General features: G+C 40.8%; 1 protein-coding gene across 5 annotated transcripts in view; it reads left to right on the top strand.

Annotated features, from left to right (window-relative positions):
- Fam13b (family with sequence similarity 13 member B) overlaps window positions 1-19007 on the top strand; it is a 61836-nt gene extending 42829 nt beyond the window's left edge. For 3 of the 5 annotated variants that reach the window (XM_057788592.1, XM_057788596.1, XM_057788591.1), the window contains 10 exons: window positions 74-284; window positions 4403-4532; window positions 5057-5138; window positions 7382-7611; window positions 10414-10497; window positions 10735-10830; window positions 13327-13410; window positions 13507-13670; window positions 14977-15078; window positions 16880-19007. In XM_057788592.1, coding sequence (XP_057644575.1) covers window positions 74-284; window positions 4403-4532; window positions 5057-5138; window positions 7382-7611; window positions 10414-10497; window positions 10735-10830; window positions 13327-13410; window positions 13507-13670; window positions 14977-15078; window positions 16880-17003 — 1307 coding nt within the window. In that variant the 3' untranslated portion in view covers window positions 17004-19007. The remainder of the gene's footprint in view (window positions 1-73; window positions 285-4402; window positions 4533-5056; window positions 5139-7381; window positions 7612-10413; window positions 10498-10734; window positions 10831-13326; window positions 13411-13506; window positions 13671-14976; window positions 15079-16879) is intronic. The other 2 variants (XM_057788593.1, XM_057788594.1) reach the window with 2 other exon arrangements.
- Window positions 19008-19764: the final 757 nt, after the last annotated feature.

The raw sequence follows: 19764 nt of genomic DNA on the forward strand, positions 1-19764 counted from the left end.
TATAAAATGAACCCACTAGATAATGTTGTAGACTCAAGGTACTCATAATTCTGCCCTTGTGTTTGTTTCACAGAGCCGTTTCCTGCATTTAAGTCTTGGCAGGAGGACTCAGAGTCTGGAGAAGCTCAGCTGTCTCCGCAGGCTGCAAGGATGACTCACCATCCCCTGGGAGAGGACTGCCCTCCAGTGTTATCACATCGTAGTTTAGATTTTGGACAAAGCCAGCGTTTCCTCCATGATCCAGAAACACTGGATTTCTCGTCCAAGGCCCTTTCCTTCACTAGGTACGTAATGTCACGTATTTGCGAGGCAGTTCTTATTCTGTACACAGGTACTGCTAGGCCTGTAGTTTAAAGCTGCTGTCCCTATTCCTGGAGCATGTTTTGTAATTCCCTAGTTGTTGTATTTTGAATTTATTGAGGTTTATGTAGTACTTGGGGTTTACTGTTAGACTGTAGGCACTTCTTCATGCTTCAGTCCTGATTCATTCATTTATTCATAATTGGAATGCAAGACTCTGAAGGGGAGAAGCTGACTAGTTCCCATTATTCTAATTGAAACTTAATTTTAATTGGGTTCCTCAACTGTCGTGGAAGTAGGAGGGAGATAGTGGTGCTGGCATCCTGGTGTAGCATCATAGAATGCACCTTATTCTCAGAGGGAGCTGACGTGCCACTGAGTGGGCTAGGGTGCCTGCTGCCTAGTCAGTCTCTGACCTCCTCTCTACTCTGTGTGTGTGTGTGTGTGTGTGAGAGAGAGAGAGAGAGTTCAAAAACAAAACAACAGCAAAATCTGAGAAATGTTCAAGCTGTGGCAGAAGCATAAGGAAAATTCACATAAGAGAGAATATTGGTTCATCAGTTCCAAGACAGTAATGTCTGTCTTCCAGATTGAAGCTATAATGCTTTTTCAGTTTATGGAGTTGGAACAGGGTCAAGAGCCAGACTTTGCTAAGAACACAAACACAGTACTTCATGAAATAATAGAGGAAAGAACAACAGGTTTTCTTAGCAGGTGTCCTTGAGTTGCAGCTTGTCGTTCATGTTTGACAAATTAAGTTTGCTGTTGAAAATTGAAACTTTGCGGGGGGCTGGAGAGATGGCTCAGTGGTTAAGAGCATTGCCTGCTCTTCCAAAGGTCATGAGTTCAATTCCCAGTAACCACATGGTGGCTCACAACCATCTGTAATGAGGTTTGGTGCCCTCTTCTGGCCTGCAGACACACACAGAGACAGAATATTATATACATAATAGTTAATTAAAATTTTTCAAAAAGAAAGAAAATTGAAACTTTGATTACTTTTATTCAGATAAGTTTAAAATGTATTATTATTCCCATGGCTGTGTGTGATGTGCTGGGGATGAGGCTCTCTCGTGCCATAGCGTGCATGTGAAGTAAGGGGACAGCTTTGTAGTCAGTCTGCTCTCCTCCTCCTTACGTGGGTTCCGGGTGTCAAACACAGGTCATTAGTCCTGCACAGCAAACTCCTTTATCTTTTGATCATCTTGCCGTTCTAGGCAACTTTTTTGATGGTCAGAAAAGATAGACATTGATGGTGCTCACGAAGATACCGACTATATCTCTTCCAGAGAATGCCTCCAGATCAAGGGCGGTGTGCCTCAGGGCTGCTGCTGCATCTTTAGAGACTGACTAGTCACATAGCTCTGTGATTTAATACTCCTTTCTCCCAGCTGGACTCCACAGTGAGCAGGGAGTGTTACCTAGTTCTTAACACAAACAACATTCTCCTTAGGGCAAGGAGGAGTTGCTTGGGATGGGAGAAGCTTTTGGAGCCTATTGTGTATATCTCCTGGTGGAAAGACTCATCACCCTCCTGTGCTTCTGGGTATGCCTGCATTCTGAGGTGGAAGCTCCCCAGCTGGCTGGCCTGGATACATACCAGGGAATGCTATAAAGAACTGGGGCAGGCACTGAAAACACACGATGCCTGCAAGCAAACCTTTTCTGCCGTATTGAAAAACTGCTGAGGCAGCAGCCCCAATAGCCCAGCAGCATGGCAAGATACTTTTAGGTTAACTTTCTAAGAAAAAAATTCAAGTTTTATAAGTGCTTGAAAATATTTTCACAGTTAGAATGACTGCAGACAAGTACTCTGGTCAATAAAAACGATTCAGAAATTATGAAGTTCTAACCTGTTTTTGTTATGCCTTCATATCACTGTATTTGTGATTATTATTATTTGTTTATTTATGAACAGGGTTTTGTTTTAGCCCAAGTAGCTCCAGACTACCGAGATACATACTGTGCCTGGTTTCTATGGTGTTAAGGACCAAACACAAGACTCCTATATATGTGCACTGTACTGACTGAACTACATCCCAAGACTTAATATTCTGATTTACATGTATTTTGTTTTATTATTTTAAAAGCCAACATTGAGGTGGGGGTGATTAGAGAGATGGATCAGGTGTTAAGAGCACTTACTATGCAGCTTACAGCTATGGGTAACTCCAGCTTCAAGGGGTCTGATGACTTCTTGTGGCCTCGTGGGCCCTGCACTCACTTGTCCATATTAGGCTGAAAAGATGACTTAGTAACTTAGAAGTGTACTGCCCTTGCAGAGGACCCAAGTTCCATTTTCACTCTGGTGGCTCACAACCACACGTAACTCCCATCTCCAGGAAGATCTCGTCCCTCTGGCTGCTGAAGGTACATACCCCCTCCCCGCCATACACAAAACTAAAATAAAAATTTAAGCAGCTAACATAGCATATACTTCCAAATGCTCTAATAGTAGGATACAGCTTCGAATATTTTCTGTAGGAAAAAAATGCAACAAGCAAACATCATTATAAGTGATGCTAAATAGGAAATGATCACATTGTAGCACAACAGGGCCCTTTTTTCGTTTGCTTTTAAAGAGCCTTTGTGTAGGGGCTAGAGCGCATGTACTGCTCTGCCAAAGGACCAAAGCTGGATTCCAGTACCCATGCCAGGCAACTTACCTGTTACTCAAGCTTCAGGAGCATCAATTGCCTTTGTCTGACATGCAATGGCGTGCTCACATACAGACACAGACAGACATAAACACATAATTAAAAATAATTTTTTTTGAGACAGGGTTTCTCTGTGTAACAGCCTTGGCTGTCCTAGAACTTGCTTTGTAGACTAGGCTGGCCTTGAACTCAGAAATCTGCCTGCCTCTGCCTCCTGAGTGCTTGAAAGATAGTGGCGGGGGGGGGGGGGGGGATGGGGAAGGAGGAAGGAGAAGAGAGAGCTGTCTGGAATGAGAGAGTGAACTGTTAGTACTGGTGAAGTTCAGAAATGCAAGATAGGATTTGAAGGCTTTACTGGGAGCTGCATGGTTTGTGTGGCTTCCTATCCCCATGAGTCCTTTTTTGGAGGGTTTTTATTCTCAGCATTGAATGTAAACACAGGTTTTAAACTCTGTGAGGAATGTGTATGCAACACCACTTCCTTCCAACTAACATTCTTAACTACAATTCTTTGGGGTTGGGACATGGTTCAGTGGTTGAGTACTGGCTGCTCTTGCAGAGGACCCAGGCTCAGTTCTCCACACCCACATGGAGGTTCACAACCATCTGTAAGTCCAGTTCCTGGAGATTTGATGCTCTCTTCTAGCTTTCAAGAACACTGAACACACAGTGATATATAGGCGTAACAAAATACAGGCAAAGCACCATACATATAAGATAATAGTAATGACAACATCAGCAATAATAATAAATAATACAAACCTTTTGACAGGGTTCCCGGTATTGTTTATTATTGTTGATGTCATTACTATTATAATTCCCTGATGGTTAGTTTAGACAGCCTTCTGACAGGCTGGGTCAAGTTGCCTAAACTGACCATCAGGGAATCAATAAGAAATCTTGGTCATTTAAATACATCCCCCACCCCAATTTTAATTATGTGTATATATGTTTTTCTGCGTGTGGGTTTGTGTGTGTGAGTGCAGTGCCCACAGAGGCCAGAAGTGTCAGGTCCCCCAAGATTGGAATTACAGATGATCATAAGCTACTGAGAAGGTGCTAGGAACTGAACCTGGGATCTCTTGGAAGAGTAGCCAGTGCTCTTAACTGCTAATTCATCTCTTGAGACGCATTTTGTTACCATATGTGATAGCTAATTTGTTATTGACTGTCCTTTAGTATTAGGAGTTTAATTTCACTTAAAATTACTATTTTCATTATTATTGTATTACATGCTCATGCCACAGTGTTTATATGAAGATCAGAGGGAAAACTGCTGAGTCTTGGCGCTGGTTCTTCCTTCACTTTTAAGATGTCCTTACTAGTAATAGCAACACATCAGGACAATAAGTAATGCTATTAATCATTAAAAATTACAATAAAAATTACAATAAAATTACACTTGAAAATTTAACACACCGTGTTGGCCTGTTGTTTTAATTCAGAATTCGAAGGTCATCCTTTAGTTCAAAAGATGAAAAGAGAGAAGACAGAACACCTTATCAGTTGGTCAAGAAACTTCAGAAAAAAATCAGACAATTTGAGGAGCAATTTGAAAGAGAAAGAAATAGCAAGGTAAGTTTGCCGTGTGGCCTATAACAAGTTTAAATTCATACTCTAGCCGGGAGAGGAGGGCCTTGGAGCAGGTGCTCCAGCTCTCTGCTCAGAACACCCGAGATCCTAGAGAAGCAGTAGTGGCCTAGACCCCTGCGAGCCAGCCGGTCCTCAGGTCTGGACTGCTGGGACAGTGCTCTTGTTTTCATGTGCAAGCAGCGTTTTAGAATTTTTAAACTAAATTCTTTACATTAACAGATCAAAGGATCAAAGTTCTGCTCTGAGATAAACCACAAGTAACAAAAGGGGAGGGAGGAAATGAAGAATGGTTAGAACCTGTGTGTCAGAAGTCTAATGCCTAGAAATGAAACACTACCTTCAAACCATGCTCCTTCTAGCTGTCTGACCATGAAAAGCTCGATAACAGATTAAAGTGAGAATTGAATGAAATTTATGTTATAGGAACCATAAAATACTATGGGGAGTGAATTAATGTAACTGTTGTGTATAACCAGTATCAGTGATCCTTCTCCATCACTTCGTAGCCCTCCTACAGTGACATCGCAGCCAATCCGAAGGTGTTGAAATGGATGACAGAGCTCACAAAGTTACGGAAGCAGATTAAAGGTAAGTGTGCATCTTGTGAAAATCTGCATCTTTTAAAAGCAGAATTCTATACAAAAAGTCGTTATAATTTTTGATAATTTTAAATCTTGGAACTGGTGTACGCCTTTAATACCAGCACTTAGGAGGCAGAGGCAGGCAGATCTTTGAGTTCGAAGCCAGCCTGGTCTACAGAGCAAACTCCATGACAGCCTGAGCTACACAGAGAAACCCTATCTTGAAAAACAAAACAAAATAAAAAATAATCTATTTTGGCACTTTTGGGGGAAAAAATAGATTTCCTTTTATTTTTAAGGTCAGTAGTGCATATTAAGAAATGGGAATCTTTGTGCTGTGTTCTTCCCAATCTCTTGTCTTGTGTGAGTGTTATTACTCTTTTGAAAGATCCCTACATTACATTCATAGGTGCATTGATTCTATACAGTTTATCTGAAATATGTTGTAAATGTCAAGTTGCTTTGGGTTTTGGTAGGTACTTCATTAAGATCTTTGTGTGTGGGTGGGAAGTAAAATTTTATCTAAGCTAATATTACTAGGAGCTGGGAGCATTGCTCAGTGGTGGAGTCCTTGCCTACTGTGTGTGTGGCCCTGCGGTCCGTCTCTAGTCCCTAGGCTTAGTCAATTTTTGAAACTATAAAAATTAACTGCTAAGTTGTAAATTTTTCCTAAGTCATAAATTTTGCCAGATATTTTAGTATAGTGTTAATATAGTTAAATTTTATTTATTCTGTGTTTACTGAGTGTGCTTTAATAATTGCCACTACTTTAAAAGTTACTTGTGTGAAAAAAGGGCTTACAATGTGGATCATTGCTTTGATTCATTTGAACTTAGTGAAATTTTTAATATCTAAGATTTAAGACACTGTTCCTACCATTGTAGACTTTAGTCTTGTGGTTAAAGTCATTTTTTTGAACCCCTTTAAAAAAGAGTTATCTCCCTCTATAGTTCTAGTAAACATTTCCTTATTATTTAAACCACTTTCCAGCCATTAATTATTACCTTAAATTGACTAAACAGCCTAATGTTCCAATTCTCTTCCACTCTTACTGTCCTGTAGTCCATCCTTTGCATACCACCAGAAGTATCTTTTAAAAAATATTATTACTTTTTTGTTATATTCTCCCACCGGGTTTCTCTTTCTAAGTCCAAACTCTATACCATAGCTCTTAAGAACTTGCACACACTGCCCTTTGTAGATTTTTATCTTGTTAATGTCTTATTTTCTGTTCTCAATCTTAGAAGAATTTAGGGCTTTTGACCAGGCTATTGCCTCAATTGGGCACAAATGCTTTTTCCCTAAGTCTTCTGTGCTGGGTATAGTTGAATGTGGAATGTTCTATTCATTCCATGTTCAACCAGAATGACACCATTCAGAGAGGCCTTCTTTGTTTTTGTTTGTTTTTTGTTTTGTTTTTCCAGACAGAGTTTCTCTGTGTAGCCCTTACTGTCCAGAGCTCTGAAGACCTGACTAGCCTCCCAAATGCTGGGATTAAAGGCATGTGCCACCACTGCCCAGTTAGAGACATTCTTTTCTTTGTTAATCCCGTGTTGTTCTTCCTCCACAAAGGACGCTCTCTAGCACTGTGACTCCCACTTTTATTTTCCTTGTGTGCAGTCTGGAGTTCAATGTCAAACACCTTTCTCAATAATTTAAAAAAAAATCATTTTTTTTTTCTTTGAGACAGGGTATCTCTGTGTAGCCCTGACTGACCTGGAACTTACAATGTAGACCAGGCTGGCCTTGAACAGAGATCCACCTGCCTTTGCCTCCCTAGTGCTGGAATTAAACCCAGCCCATGCTCAGATATTTTAAGACAGGGTGTCTCATTGAAGCTGGAGGTCACTGAATGGTTAGCCTGGCTGGGCAGCAAGCCTCAGAGACCTTCCCGCCTCTGCTGCTGGGGACCTGAAGTCTTCAGGCTTGCACAGCAAACACGTTCCCAACTGAACCATGTCCCCAGTCCTCTCTTTTATCTTCTCCATAACACTTAGCAGTTGAAATAACTAAAACTACTAATAGAATTGTCTTTCCTTCCTTGAAAAACAGTATGTACACCATAAAAATGTGTTTTGTTTAGTTCTCTTTGGTGCTTATAAAGGTATCATGCTTTGCAGTAGGCTGCTTGTAAATACTATTTAAAGGGACAAGTAGGATAGTTCTCTTGCCGTGTGTATGCTGCATGTTAAATGTGTGCCTTTGAAATGTATGTTACTGATTATTAATCACCTTATTTCTGAAATTTAGATGCAAAACACAAAAACTCTGATGGAGAATTTGCACCTCAGACGCGTCCTCGGAGTAACACTCTTCCAAAAAGTTTTGGCTCTTCTCTAGACCATGAAGATGAGGAGAATGAAGGTGAGCCCAGAGTCATTCAGAGAGAGAAGAAGCCGTCTAAGGAAGCCACTCTTGAACTTATCACAAAACGATTGAAGGAAAACCGTGCTGAGCGTCACCTTCCTGAGGATATCAAGGTAATGCTGAGCTGTGGTCTCTGCTGGGGCGGGGGTAACCTTTAAGAGTTCCTGAAACAAAATAACCAGCGTAGCCGGGTAGAGAATGGGCAGCCTGACTTTCCTACCCTTCAGACCTGCCACTTCAAAATATGCTTTTAAAACCTGGAGTACGCCGGGCGGTGGTGGCGCACGCCTTTAATCCCAGTACTCGGGAGGCAGAGACAGGCGGATCTCTGTGAGTTCGAGACCAGCCTGGTCTACAAGAGCTAGTTCCAGGACAGACTCCAAAACCACAGAGAAACCCTGTCTCAAAAAACCAAAAAAAATAAATAAAACCTGGAGTACTATATATTAATGTATGTTGCAGATTGTTGGCAAGATACTGATGTGTAGAGTATAAAATGGCTGAGTCTGAGTGGTAGCTGTATATACTGAGTTCTTGCTATTAGCCTGTTGGTCTCTGGCATAAACTATGTGGGTTCTGCCACTTGGGTTTTTTTTTTTTTTTCAACATTCCTATGAAAAATATAAATGTGATATTAGCCATTTAAAAAAAATATCTTGCCAGGTGGTGGTGGGACACATCTTTAATTCTAGCACTTGGAAGGCAGAGGCAGATGGATCTCTAAATTTAAGACCAGCCTGGTCTGCAGAGTGAGTTCCAGGACAGCCAGGTCTACATAGAGAAACCAAAAACAAAAAAGATAAAAGGAAAAGATACCACTCAAAAGCCTGGCATGGTGGCACATATCTGTAATCCAAGTACTAGAGAATTGGAGGCAGGGGGATCAGGAGTTCAAGCTACATAGTGAGCTTGAGCCCAGCCAGGGCCATGTGACACTCTGTTTAAAAAACAAAAAAACAAAAGAAACAACTGGCAACAAAAACCTAGATGATCTAATTGTTAGCAGGATTACATGAAGTACATTTTTCAGGAGTGATTACTGTTATGTATGGTATAGGTCTGTGTGGATCCATGCTTCTCCATGTGCATGGAAGCCAAAGGCAGCCATCCGGTTAGGACTCTGTCTGCCTCAGTCCCTAAGACAAGATTTCATTGCACCTGTGAGCAGGCCCCATTACCACACAGAGTCCTCTGTGAGACAGTCCAAGTCATATGTGAGGTGAGATTGCTGGGGAGATAGTCTCAGGGGACCCAGACACACCTACAACAGAATACACCTCTCTGATGTTGTAAATATATGAGTCTTTGTTTCCCTGGAACAGGGCTAAATTAGTCATTTTTACCCCCTCCTTCAGCTTTTTCTTTTCTTTTTTTTTTTTTTAGAACAGCAGTCTCCTCCTGCTGCAAGTGGTTTGGTCACATTAGCTTGGTTCAGATTTACAATCCTAGATCTAAAAGGTCAAACTTAGAAATGGAGTGACAGTTTTATAGGGTCTACACTCAGCTGTGCCTACTGCATGAGGAGAGTCCACAGTGTGATTGTTGTGGGGTGACTGTCTAGTGACTTCCTCTGGTAAGAGGCTGAGAACTGTGTGCTGTTCCTGGAAATATGTAGAATTTATTTGGTCTAGTTGAAGGGTATCTTGTGAAACATTGGTTCATTGAGATAATGGATGAGTCTGTGGAATAAAAGGAAAATTTGTATACAAACACGTTCTGCCTGCTGTGCCCTTGAGAATATTAAAAGATAAGGTGGGTGTATTACACTGTAAAGAACATGTCAGCCAATACAGAGGGAAACATGAGGTCATAGGATAGAGGTCTAAGGTTTCAGTTGGACATTTTTGAGCTTTCAATAGGATCTTTACACTGTATTCCTAAGGGGCTTCCTTAGAAGAGACTCGGGGTCATCAGTTTATGTGTTGAAATGTGTGTCTGCCTTCACTAGTCTTTTTCTTTGGTGTCTCATTTATCTGTCTGTCTGTCTGTCTGTCTGTCTGTCTGTCTGTCTGTCTATCTATCTATCTATCTATCTATCTATCTATCTATCTATCTATCTATCTATCTATCTATCTATCGTCTGTCTGTCTGTCATATCCATCCATCCATCTATCCGTTTTTTGTGCCAGTTGAATCCAGGGACCCTTGCACAAGCTGGGCACATGTGCCACTGAGTTCCATCAGCAGCCCTTGTTTTTTGAGAAAGGCTCTCTCTCATCGTGTAGGCCACATTGACCTTAAATTCCTGATTCTCCTGCTTCTGCCTCTAGAATGCTGGGATTATAGGCCTCTGACCACAATGCCTTGCCTGTAGTCACTAGTCTTTTTTTTTAAAGTGTGTGTGTGAGTGAGTGAGTGTGTCAGCAGGTGCAGGTGTGCATGCCACAGCATACACAGGGAAGTCTTAAGGACAACGTCATGAGTTCTCTCCTTCCGCCATGTGCTCTGCAGTTGACTTTGGATTAACCTGAGGTCCTCAGTCTTGTGGGTCAAGTGCTTTTAAACATGCTGAGCCAGCTTTCTGTCCATATTTATGGTTGTTTTGACAAAAACCTTTGAAACATTATAAAGTGTCAAGCAATATGAAAGTTTCCTATGTGCTAGATAGGCACCATTACAAGTGCTTTTACATGAATGAATTTGGACCTTTGAGGAAGAATGGAGTATCACTGATTTATAGATTGGGATATTAAGCGCAAGGTGGCTAAGGTACCCAAACTGGCATTATTAATTTATACAACATATAAAGTAAGCCACAAAAATGTATTGATTGACTTAGTACAAAGTTTGAATTGTATGGGAAACTGAAAAGTAGAGCTGCACGCCCATAATCAAAGACTGCATTAGCCAGTTCTGTTTCACTGTCCGCACTGTGGGAGTGAGGAGATAATGACACCAGTACTTTCCCATTCTAGAAAATGACAAAAGATCATTTGATAGAAGAGAAAACGTCTCTGCAGAAAAGCCTGCTTTACTATGAAAGTCAACATGGAAGGCCGGTAATTCTTCCCCCGCTAAGACCATTTGCTTTCTCCCTCTTTAAGCAGTATAGAACCAGACCATGTTGGTGTCTGCACTCTTCAGTGCTTTTATCCAGCACTGTTCCCTAGAGTTGGGAGATCACCTACTAACTTAAAAATTAAATTTGGGGTAAGGGGATCATATTATTTGTTTTTGGTGTCTAGATTTCTAATAGTAAGGTTACTTTGCTTCACTTTTTTTTTTTTTGGCTTCAGGTGACCAGGGAAGAAAGGCTCATTGTTAAGCCTCTCTATGATAGATACAGGCTTGTAAAACAGATGCTGACAAGAGCTAGCATTACTCCTGTCCTTGTAAGTAAATTAAACAAATGTTTGGTTTTGTTTTTAAAGACAGAATCTCACTTTGTAGCCAAAACTGGCTTGGAACTCACTAGTCCAATCAAGCAGAACTCTTAAATTGCATTATATCATAGGTGTGCATTGCCATGCCTAGCACGAGTATTTCTTCAGTTCATTTTGACAAAATATATTTAAGAAAAGAAGGGAGATGAAACAAATTTTCATAATATTTTTGAAACATACATAGCCAAGGCTGAAAAGTTGTTGAGATTATGAATTTTAAAAGAATAGGAAATGCCTATGACTATTATCGGTACCTTGGTCAACACAGGCGTGTGGTATTAAGTCCTGACAAACAACACACGGGTTAGAATATGATGACACTGAGATCCAGGTGGTGCTTGTATGCAAATTTACCTACATAAATGGCAGAAGTAGTACTTGTATGTTGTGCACGTCACCTAGCCTCTGCTTCAGTTCTTGTCTATGGGTATTTTTACTGACCACTATGAAGGTGTACCTCTAGCTGCATTACAATATAAATGGGTTTCACACATTGATTTATGTAAATGTGTACCATGCTAAGAGTAGCGGTCAGAATACAGATTTAGGGAATCAGTTCTCTCCTGCTATTCAGGTTTCCAGGGTTCATATTCAAGGTTTTTAGCTTGGCAGTGAGACTGAACCATCTTGCTGATTCTATAAATGGGTTTTAAAGAAAGAACCTATCAAGATAATGCCAACTACCAGGTGTCTGGCACCCGCTTTTAACCCTAGCACTAGAGGCAGGCAGTCTCTGAGTTCAAGGCCAGCCTGGTCTACATAGGGAGTTCCAGGACAGTGAAGGCTACACAGAGACAGACCCTGTCTCAAAAAACAAAACTAAATTAATCAAATTAAACAATGCTAATTTCACAGGGCCAGAGAGATAGCTGAGCAGATAAAGGTGCTTGCCATCTGACCTGCCCTGCACACACATGCTGCGGCACATCCACACCTCTCTCACACACAACCACATAAGCACACACAAAATTAGTGGAATAAGATACTTTACATCTGTACTTATACTTTATCTGTATTGGTATGCACTAAAACAAACAGAAAATAGCTAATTTAAAATGGGGTCTTGCCAGGCGGTGGTGGCGCACGCCTTTAATCCCAGCACTCGGGAGGCAGAGGCAGGCGGATCTCTGTGAGTTCGAGACCAGCCTGGTCTGCAGAGCTAGTTCCAGGACAGGCTCCAAAACCACAGAGAAACCCTGTCTCGAAAAACAAAAAAAAAAAAAAAAAAAAAAAAAAAAAAAAACAAACAAAAAAATGGGGTCTTACTGTACTGTCTAAGGTTATTTTGAGGTGTGATCGTATGTGTGTGATCTTTTGGCCTCAGCCATCTAAGTAGTTGGGACATTGAACATGCCAACGCTAAAAATGAAATTTATAATACTTAGATACAAGTCAGGACTATTCTTGGAGAATTGCAAGTTTGATGCTAGCTAGAGCAACTTAGCATGACCCAGTCTTAAAAGTGGAGTGCTGGTGTTGTTAGTGGGCTAATGATTATCTTGCATGCTAGGATGAATAATATCTTAGGATTTGATTTAGTTTAGTTTTGCTTCTAAAGAAGAATCCAATGAGGTCCTGAGACTCCAAAATAAAGAGCTGGGTGTGGTGGCACATGCCTGTAATGATAGCATATGAGAGGGCTGAGGCAGGAGATCTCATAATCCACATACTCAGTCTGTGCTACCTAGTGAAACTCTGTCTCAGACAAAGGGCTGTACATCTGTACATCACACTGTGCTTGTGAATCTGCCGGGCTTTTCTGAACTATCACTTAATACCCTTACTATATCATGAAAGTAAAATGTAAGAAAAGCGAGTCTAGTAAAGAATTTTTTAACATTTTAAAGATTTCTCTAAGATTTTGAAAATAGTTTATATATTTTTTTCTTTTTTTTTTTTTTTTTTTTTTTGAGACAGGGTTTCTCTATGTAGCTTTGGAACCTGTCCTGGAACTCATTCTTGTAGACCAGGCTGGCCTCGAACTCACAGAGATCTGCCTGCCTCTGCTTCCCTGGTGCTGGGCTTAAAGGCGTGCGCCACTACTGCCCAGTTTTTATTTTTCATTTTTATTGAAAAAATTTTCAGACTATATTTTGATTGTTCATTCCCCTAACCTCCCAGATCTTCTCTATCCTCCTAACCTCCAACTTCATGTTCTTGCTTTTTCAAAAAAAAAAAAAAGAAAAAGAAAATAAAAAACAAAAAAAACAAAAAAACAAAAAGTAGTTGGCCAGCAGAAAACACACTTCATGTTTTTGAGTACTTTTGTTTTACTTTAGTATTTTAATCTTACTAATTTTTTTTTCCTGTTTTGAGTTTTGTTTGCTTGTTTTCTGGGGGGCTGCTGGGGACTGAGTGAGTCTGTTAATGTACCATGAGATGAGTGTGAAGCAGCATTCACCTTTCAGTCTGTGAACTGTGGAACTTGTGTTGCTGATTTTACAGGGATCTCCCTCCACAAAGCGCCGTGGTCAGATGTTACAGCCAATCATAGAAGGAGAAACAGCACATTTTTTTGAAGAAATCAAGGTAATTGTGTAGAAAAGTCATTTTTAAATTTTTTAAATTTGCTAATGGAAAGTGGAAAGTCATGACCTAGGTGGCTCTGCTTGGCCATTGTTTTAGGAAGAAGAGGAAGATGGTGTCAGTCTGTCCTCTGAGTTAAGTGACATCTTGAAAACAACCATACACACACAGTCATCGTTGGAAAATTCAGAGTCTGATGCTGAAGAAAATCAAGAAAAACTGGCTCGGGATCTCCGCCTATCGAGTACTCGGGCAGCTTCTATGTAAGTAATAAAACTTCCATATCAAGAATGCTTGGAAGATAGTAATATTAAGAGATTATTAGAAATTGCTTTGTGAGAAACTTTTATAAGTGTGATTTACAATACAGATTGTAGTTCCTGTTGCCTTCCATTTTATGTGTATGGGGGCTGCTGCTGGTGCTGCCATGGATGGAACCCAGGGCCTTGTGTATGGAAGACACGCTGTATCCCCAGACCTCATTTTCCCTTCTGTTCTAATTGTGTGAGAGAATACCCTTTGCCCACTCCGTGGGTCTGGAGGTCAAAAGACAGCCTTAAGTGTTGGTTCTCACCCCTGCCTTGTGTCGTGATTTCTCTTGCTGTTTTGTGCTGTGTGTCCACATTGCATTGTCATAAGAGTGCTGGAATTAGAGATATGTGGCACCTTGTTTGGCTTTTTACATGGGGTTCGGGGATCCAAGCTCACGCATCAGGCTTATACATCAAGCCTGCTTTGTTGAGTCCATCTCCCTAGCCTATTGTTCCTATTTCTTTATGAAATATTTCAATTTAAAAATGTACTCAACTTATAACAGTTATAGGAACCAAAGGAGAATTTTTTATTGGCCTGCTTATCTTTAGGTGGATTTATGACAGTGGTTCTCAACCCTTAATTCACCTTAAAATTAGGAAGGTTTGTGTGTGTGTGTGTGTGTGTGTGTGTGTGTGTGTGTGTGTGTGTGTGTGTGTATGTATGTGTGTATTCATGTACGCTTGTAAGTCAGAAGACAAACTTGGATATTGTTCTTTAAGAGCCATCCCCCTTTTTAAATAAGACTCTTGTTAGGTTTTTTTTTTTTTTTGTACTTTTTAAAAAATTTCATTTAATAATGTGTATATTTGTGTGGATTTGTACACATGTTGAGTGCCTCTGGAGATCAGAAGGATACATTGTGATCCCCTTGATGTGGAGTTACAAGCTATTTTGAGCTGCCTACACATGGGTGCTGAAAACCAAACTAAGGTCCTCTGCAAGAGCAGCAACTACTGAGCCATTTCTGCAACACACACTCACTTTTACTTACGGGTGCTTATGTGTATGGGTGCTTTGCCTGTGTGTATGTTTCTGTACCATGTGTGTGCCTGATGCCCCCCGAAGGCCAGGAGAGGGCTTCAGATCTCTGGGTTTTTTCCACAACCCTAGAACAGTTTTGTGATTTAATTTGTAGTGGAGTATAGACATTGGTATGTTTTGGAAAGCCTTAGCTGCAGGGAGGACTAGAACCAGTGTTAATAGAATAAAGAAACTGTATCCTTTAGTAATGCTTTGCTTCCATTTTAACTTTAGGCCTGAATTACTGGAACAGCTTTGGAAAGCCAGAGCTGAGAAAAAGAAACTACGTAAAACGTTACGGGAGTTTGAAGAAGCGTTTTATCAACAAAATGGAAGGTTTGTTAATCATTGTAGAAGCTGACATCTTTCTCCTTTTACTCACAAAATGTATGTTAAGATAGTAGAATATATGGGATTAAAAGCAAGTACCGATGCTTGCTGTAGCCAATGCTGGCTACCAGTTTGATCCCCAGGACGTACACAGGGGAAGCAAAGAATCAGCTCCTAAAGGGTCTTTTTTTATCTCCACATGACACATGCGCTCTCATATTCCCACACACTAAGAAAAAGAATTACACATGCTTATAGGATGTTAGCCCTGAAATATAAGTTTTAGCTCTTAGACTATAGCTTGGTGCAAGAGCATTTGCCTAGCATGTGCAAAGCTCTGGGATTTAATCCCAGCACTGCAAAGACACAAAAAGAAAATTATATATATTATTTTTATATTGTATAATTAAATATCTATATATGTGCATACACACACATACATATACATATATACACACACATATATAACTATGTAGACCAGGCTGGCCTGGAACTCAGAGATCTCTGCCTGCCTTTTCTTCCTGAGTGCTGGGATTAAATACCATTGTCTGTCTGGATTCTTAGTTTTTATACTGAAACAAGCTCAAGTTGTCAATATACTGCTTGTTGGGTTATCCCGGCTACTCACTGGAGATACATAGGTATGTGGATCTGAACAGTATGCCATATGCCTTTGCATAGTTGACCTATATCCCCAGAGTTGGGGGCTGGGGAGGCGTGTAGACAGGAAGATCCCTGGGCTCACTGAACAACCAGTCTAACCAAAAACTAGAAAGCTTTAGGCTCTGTGAGATAACCTTGTGCTGTGGAAGCACAGTGAAGAGTGAGAGAGCCAGGAGATAATTGTAGAGTCTCACATCTATATGGGTTATCAAGTATGATTTAAAAATGTGAGTACTGGGGAAATGGCTCAGTCAGTGAAGTGAACCTTCACTGCCATGAAGCCTGCTCTGTAGACCTGAGGGTGGGTATCTGAATGCTGTATCGCTGGGGCTTGATAGCCAGCTAGTGCTGTGGACCTTTGTTTAATAACGCAAAGGTGTGTTGCATTCTTTTATGTTGCATTTGTTTAACTCTATGAAGCTGTGCTACTTTGCCTGTCTAAAACACCAGATTGGTCTAATACAGAGCTGAATGGCCAATAGCAAGGCAGGAGAAAGGGTAGGCAGGGCCGGCAGGCAGAATAAATAGGAGGAGAAATCTGGAAGAGGAAGAAGGAATGAGAAAAGGAGGAGGGCTCAAGCGGCCAGCCACCCAGCTACACAGCAAGTCTCAGAAGAAAGATAGGCAGAAATAGAGAAAGGTAAAAGCTTAGAGGCAAAAGATAGATGGGATAATTTAAGACAAGCTAAGGCCAAGCATTTATAAGTAATAAGACCCTGTGTGCAATTTATTTGGAAGCTGGGTGGCAGATTCCCCTCCCCCCCAAGAGTAAAGAGTAAAAACAACCACCAGCAAGCTAGCTTTAAGCAATAGGAAAAAAACAAGGTGGGTAAGACACCTCTGGCTCATGCACACACATGTGTACAACATATGTATACACAAAAACGTGTAAGAAAATCTAAGAGCTATAAAGGCATTTTCCATGCAATTCCTTTATATTGAAAGAAAACAAATTATACTTGAGGTGATGGATGCTGAAGTACCCATTAGTGGAGTGGTTAACTAAATATGTAAAATGACTCATGGTAACTGGGCAGCGGTGGCACATGCCTGTAGTCTCAGTACCAGCTTTTATTTTACCCTTAATTTATAATATTATGCTCCATACTAGGACAACTTTTAAGTCAGATTTTATCTTCCCTAGGAATGCCCAGAAAGAGGATCGCGTCCCGGTGCTTGAGGAATATAAAGAGTACAAGAAAATTAAAGCCAAACTTAGACTTCTGGAAGTTCTTATCAGCAAACAAGACTCTTCAAAATCCATATAAAATATGTTCCCTGAAAATGGGCATCATAAAGTCAGTTGTGTTCTTTGAAGGTTCATCATGTGTACTTGGCTCGCACTTGAGTTCACTCTGTCAGGCACTCAGAGAACCCATCCCCTGTGTACTTGTCTGTGGTTCAGTAGGGAAAGGAAGGCTGCTCTCCACAGTACCGCAGACTCCTCTCCACACTTAGCAGATATGCAGATCCCTCACTGTTTACTATAGATACAGCTGTTAGCAAAAGACAAGAATTTTATTCTTTTCACTTCAAGAACTTTGGAAATACAAAGCTTTTCTTGTTTACTGTTTTGTTTTTTCTTTTTCATTACTGAAGAAAATTGGGAGGAAAATCTTCACACTGAATTCTTCGGTTGCCTTTTTCTTACAGAATGACTGAAAATTTAAAAGAAAAGCCTATAAATGAGACGTATGCAACTGTATTCTGTTTTTCCTAGAAAACCAAACCGAATTTTGAAATCCTAGTGTGGACCACCTTTCTGTGTAATTCCCAGAGTGGCACCTGCTCAGATAGGTACTTAGCCAGAGTTTGCAAATTCATGGTCTCACCTGAGCGAAGATACCGTGGGTAGACCACAGAGCAGCCTTTTGAAACATTAGTCATTTGAAACATTGCACACATCCCTCAGAGCCGAATCACATCACATGCTGCCTACAGGACTTCAGTTACTGTCTACCAGCAATGATGTGACTTGTCTGGATCAGATCCTGCGCTGTCCCCCACCCATCTCCAGATAATGTGAGAAAATAGCCGTGCCAGTATGGAGGGACTTGGATGGTGCTCAGGTTTGTGTATTTGATCACGGGCCTCAGTTGGCACAAGAGTGATTCCACCTAAGTAAATGTGTTCTTTACAAGGGCTATGCCACTGCAGCTGTCCATGTCCATTCTAAAGTGACCCCGCTCAACCTGCCGCTCACTGGATGTGTGGTGGTGTGCCCCTTGTCACAGACTCTCAGCATCTCTTTTCCTTTGGCTTTGCATGGCTTTTCTTCAGGTACTCTGCTAATCATTTTTATGGAATAGTAACTTGTGTTAATAAAACAGACGTGTTTTATCTGAGTGGATCATATCTCCCGTCCCCCGCCCCTGGTGCTCTTTTGAATTGATAAATGTTTCACTTTTGCCCATGCTTTGCATGTAGTGACTCATGCATGATTTTCTTAATATTAATAGTTTGTTTCATACAAATGGAATTTCACAACATCTTTAATAAGGTGAGGAAAGCATGAACCTCGAACTTCTGGCACTATTACCCAGTAAGAACATGAGGTAGCTTGCTAATAAATAGTGTCTCTAGTACTTCCCATCTCACTCGTGTGTGCAATGCCTTTTTCAGAGGAGAGGGAAACGTCCAGCGGTAGTGAGTGTGTAGTAGGAAGATTTTTAAGAAGCACTAAATCCAGCCTTGTTTGTGTGGTTCCTTTTGATATTGCTAGGTCATTCATAATGTAATTTTAGGAAAGTAATTAAGAATGCCAAAAAATGTGTCATTTGATTTGAGCCCATCATGTGGTGTACTTTTTAGTTTCTTTTGGTCTCCAGACAGGATTGCTACATGTAATTTTATGTGCACTGTATATTTTTATGAATGTTTTATTTTGTATACCACATGCAAAAATGTCCATGTGCACTATTTAAATGTTAAATAATATATTCCTTCTCTATAATGCTAAATCTATTTGAGTACAATATTTTTATAAGTCTGTAGCCTGACTGGTTTCACTGAGTTCCGCTGCGTCATGGTTTGGTCATTAGTGGTAGTTGGGCTGAGTGGTGAGGAGACGGCACTCTAACCGTGCTGTGTGACTCACGGCTTAGCAGCGGTGGTAGAGCTAGGCACCTGCGAGAGTTTTACTTTGGTACAAATAAAAATTATATCTATATAGGAATATTATATAGATATATATATGTTCACCAGTATAATTACATTGCTGTGTTTGTTTGGCACTTCATTGTACAGACTTTTGTAATAAAAGGACTTTAATGTTCCAAGTCATTTGTAAATGTATGATGTTTTTCTAGAAGGTTGTCTTAGGCTTATTTAAATCGCCCTACCCAGTGATGATGTAGGGGACATACTAAAGTTGCTCAGCAGGGAAAAGTCCATACTGCTTCTCAGAGCTATTTAGGAGAATATGCAAACTACCTTCACTCCCCCCTCCCCCCAGGGTTTCATGTATCTGGTCTTGAAATCGGTATGTAGCCAAGGATCTTTAACTCCTGTTCCTCCTCTCTGCACCCTAGTGCCAGAATTAGTCATGTCTTGTTGCAGTGAATTACCACATTAAGAAAAGTTGGCCCTCCTTGCTTTGAGGGAGGTGGGTAGTAACATTTACTGGGCATGGTGTGATGTGACCACAGCAGAAGGATCACTTGAGCCCAGGAGTTCAAGGCCAGCCTGGGCGACTTTTTTGGGCCGGTAGGGGGGAAGTAGGTCTTCAACACAGGGTTTGTCTGTGTAGCCCTGGCTATCCTGAAACTCATTTTGTAGACCAGGCTGTCCTGCCTCTGCCTCCCAAATGCTAAGATTAAAGGTGTGTGCTAACACTGCCCAGCAGTTTCTTCATGTTTTAAACATATACATTGAGCATTAACGTGCTGATTGAGTGCTGTGGTTGAATGTGGTGTTGTTTTGACCCAGATCATACATACATACAGATCATACGGCTCTTCTGGAGGGGCTTATATAGCTTAGGAAAGTAACATTTTCCTCCAGTTTCTAAAGTACTAGTCACACACAACT

This window comes from Chionomys nivalis, chromosome 14 (assembly GCF_950005125.1).
Source record: "Chionomys nivalis chromosome 14, mChiNiv1.1, whole genome shotgun sequence".
NCBI lineage: Eukaryota > Metazoa > Chordata > Mammalia > Rodentia > Cricetidae > Chionomys > Chionomys nivalis.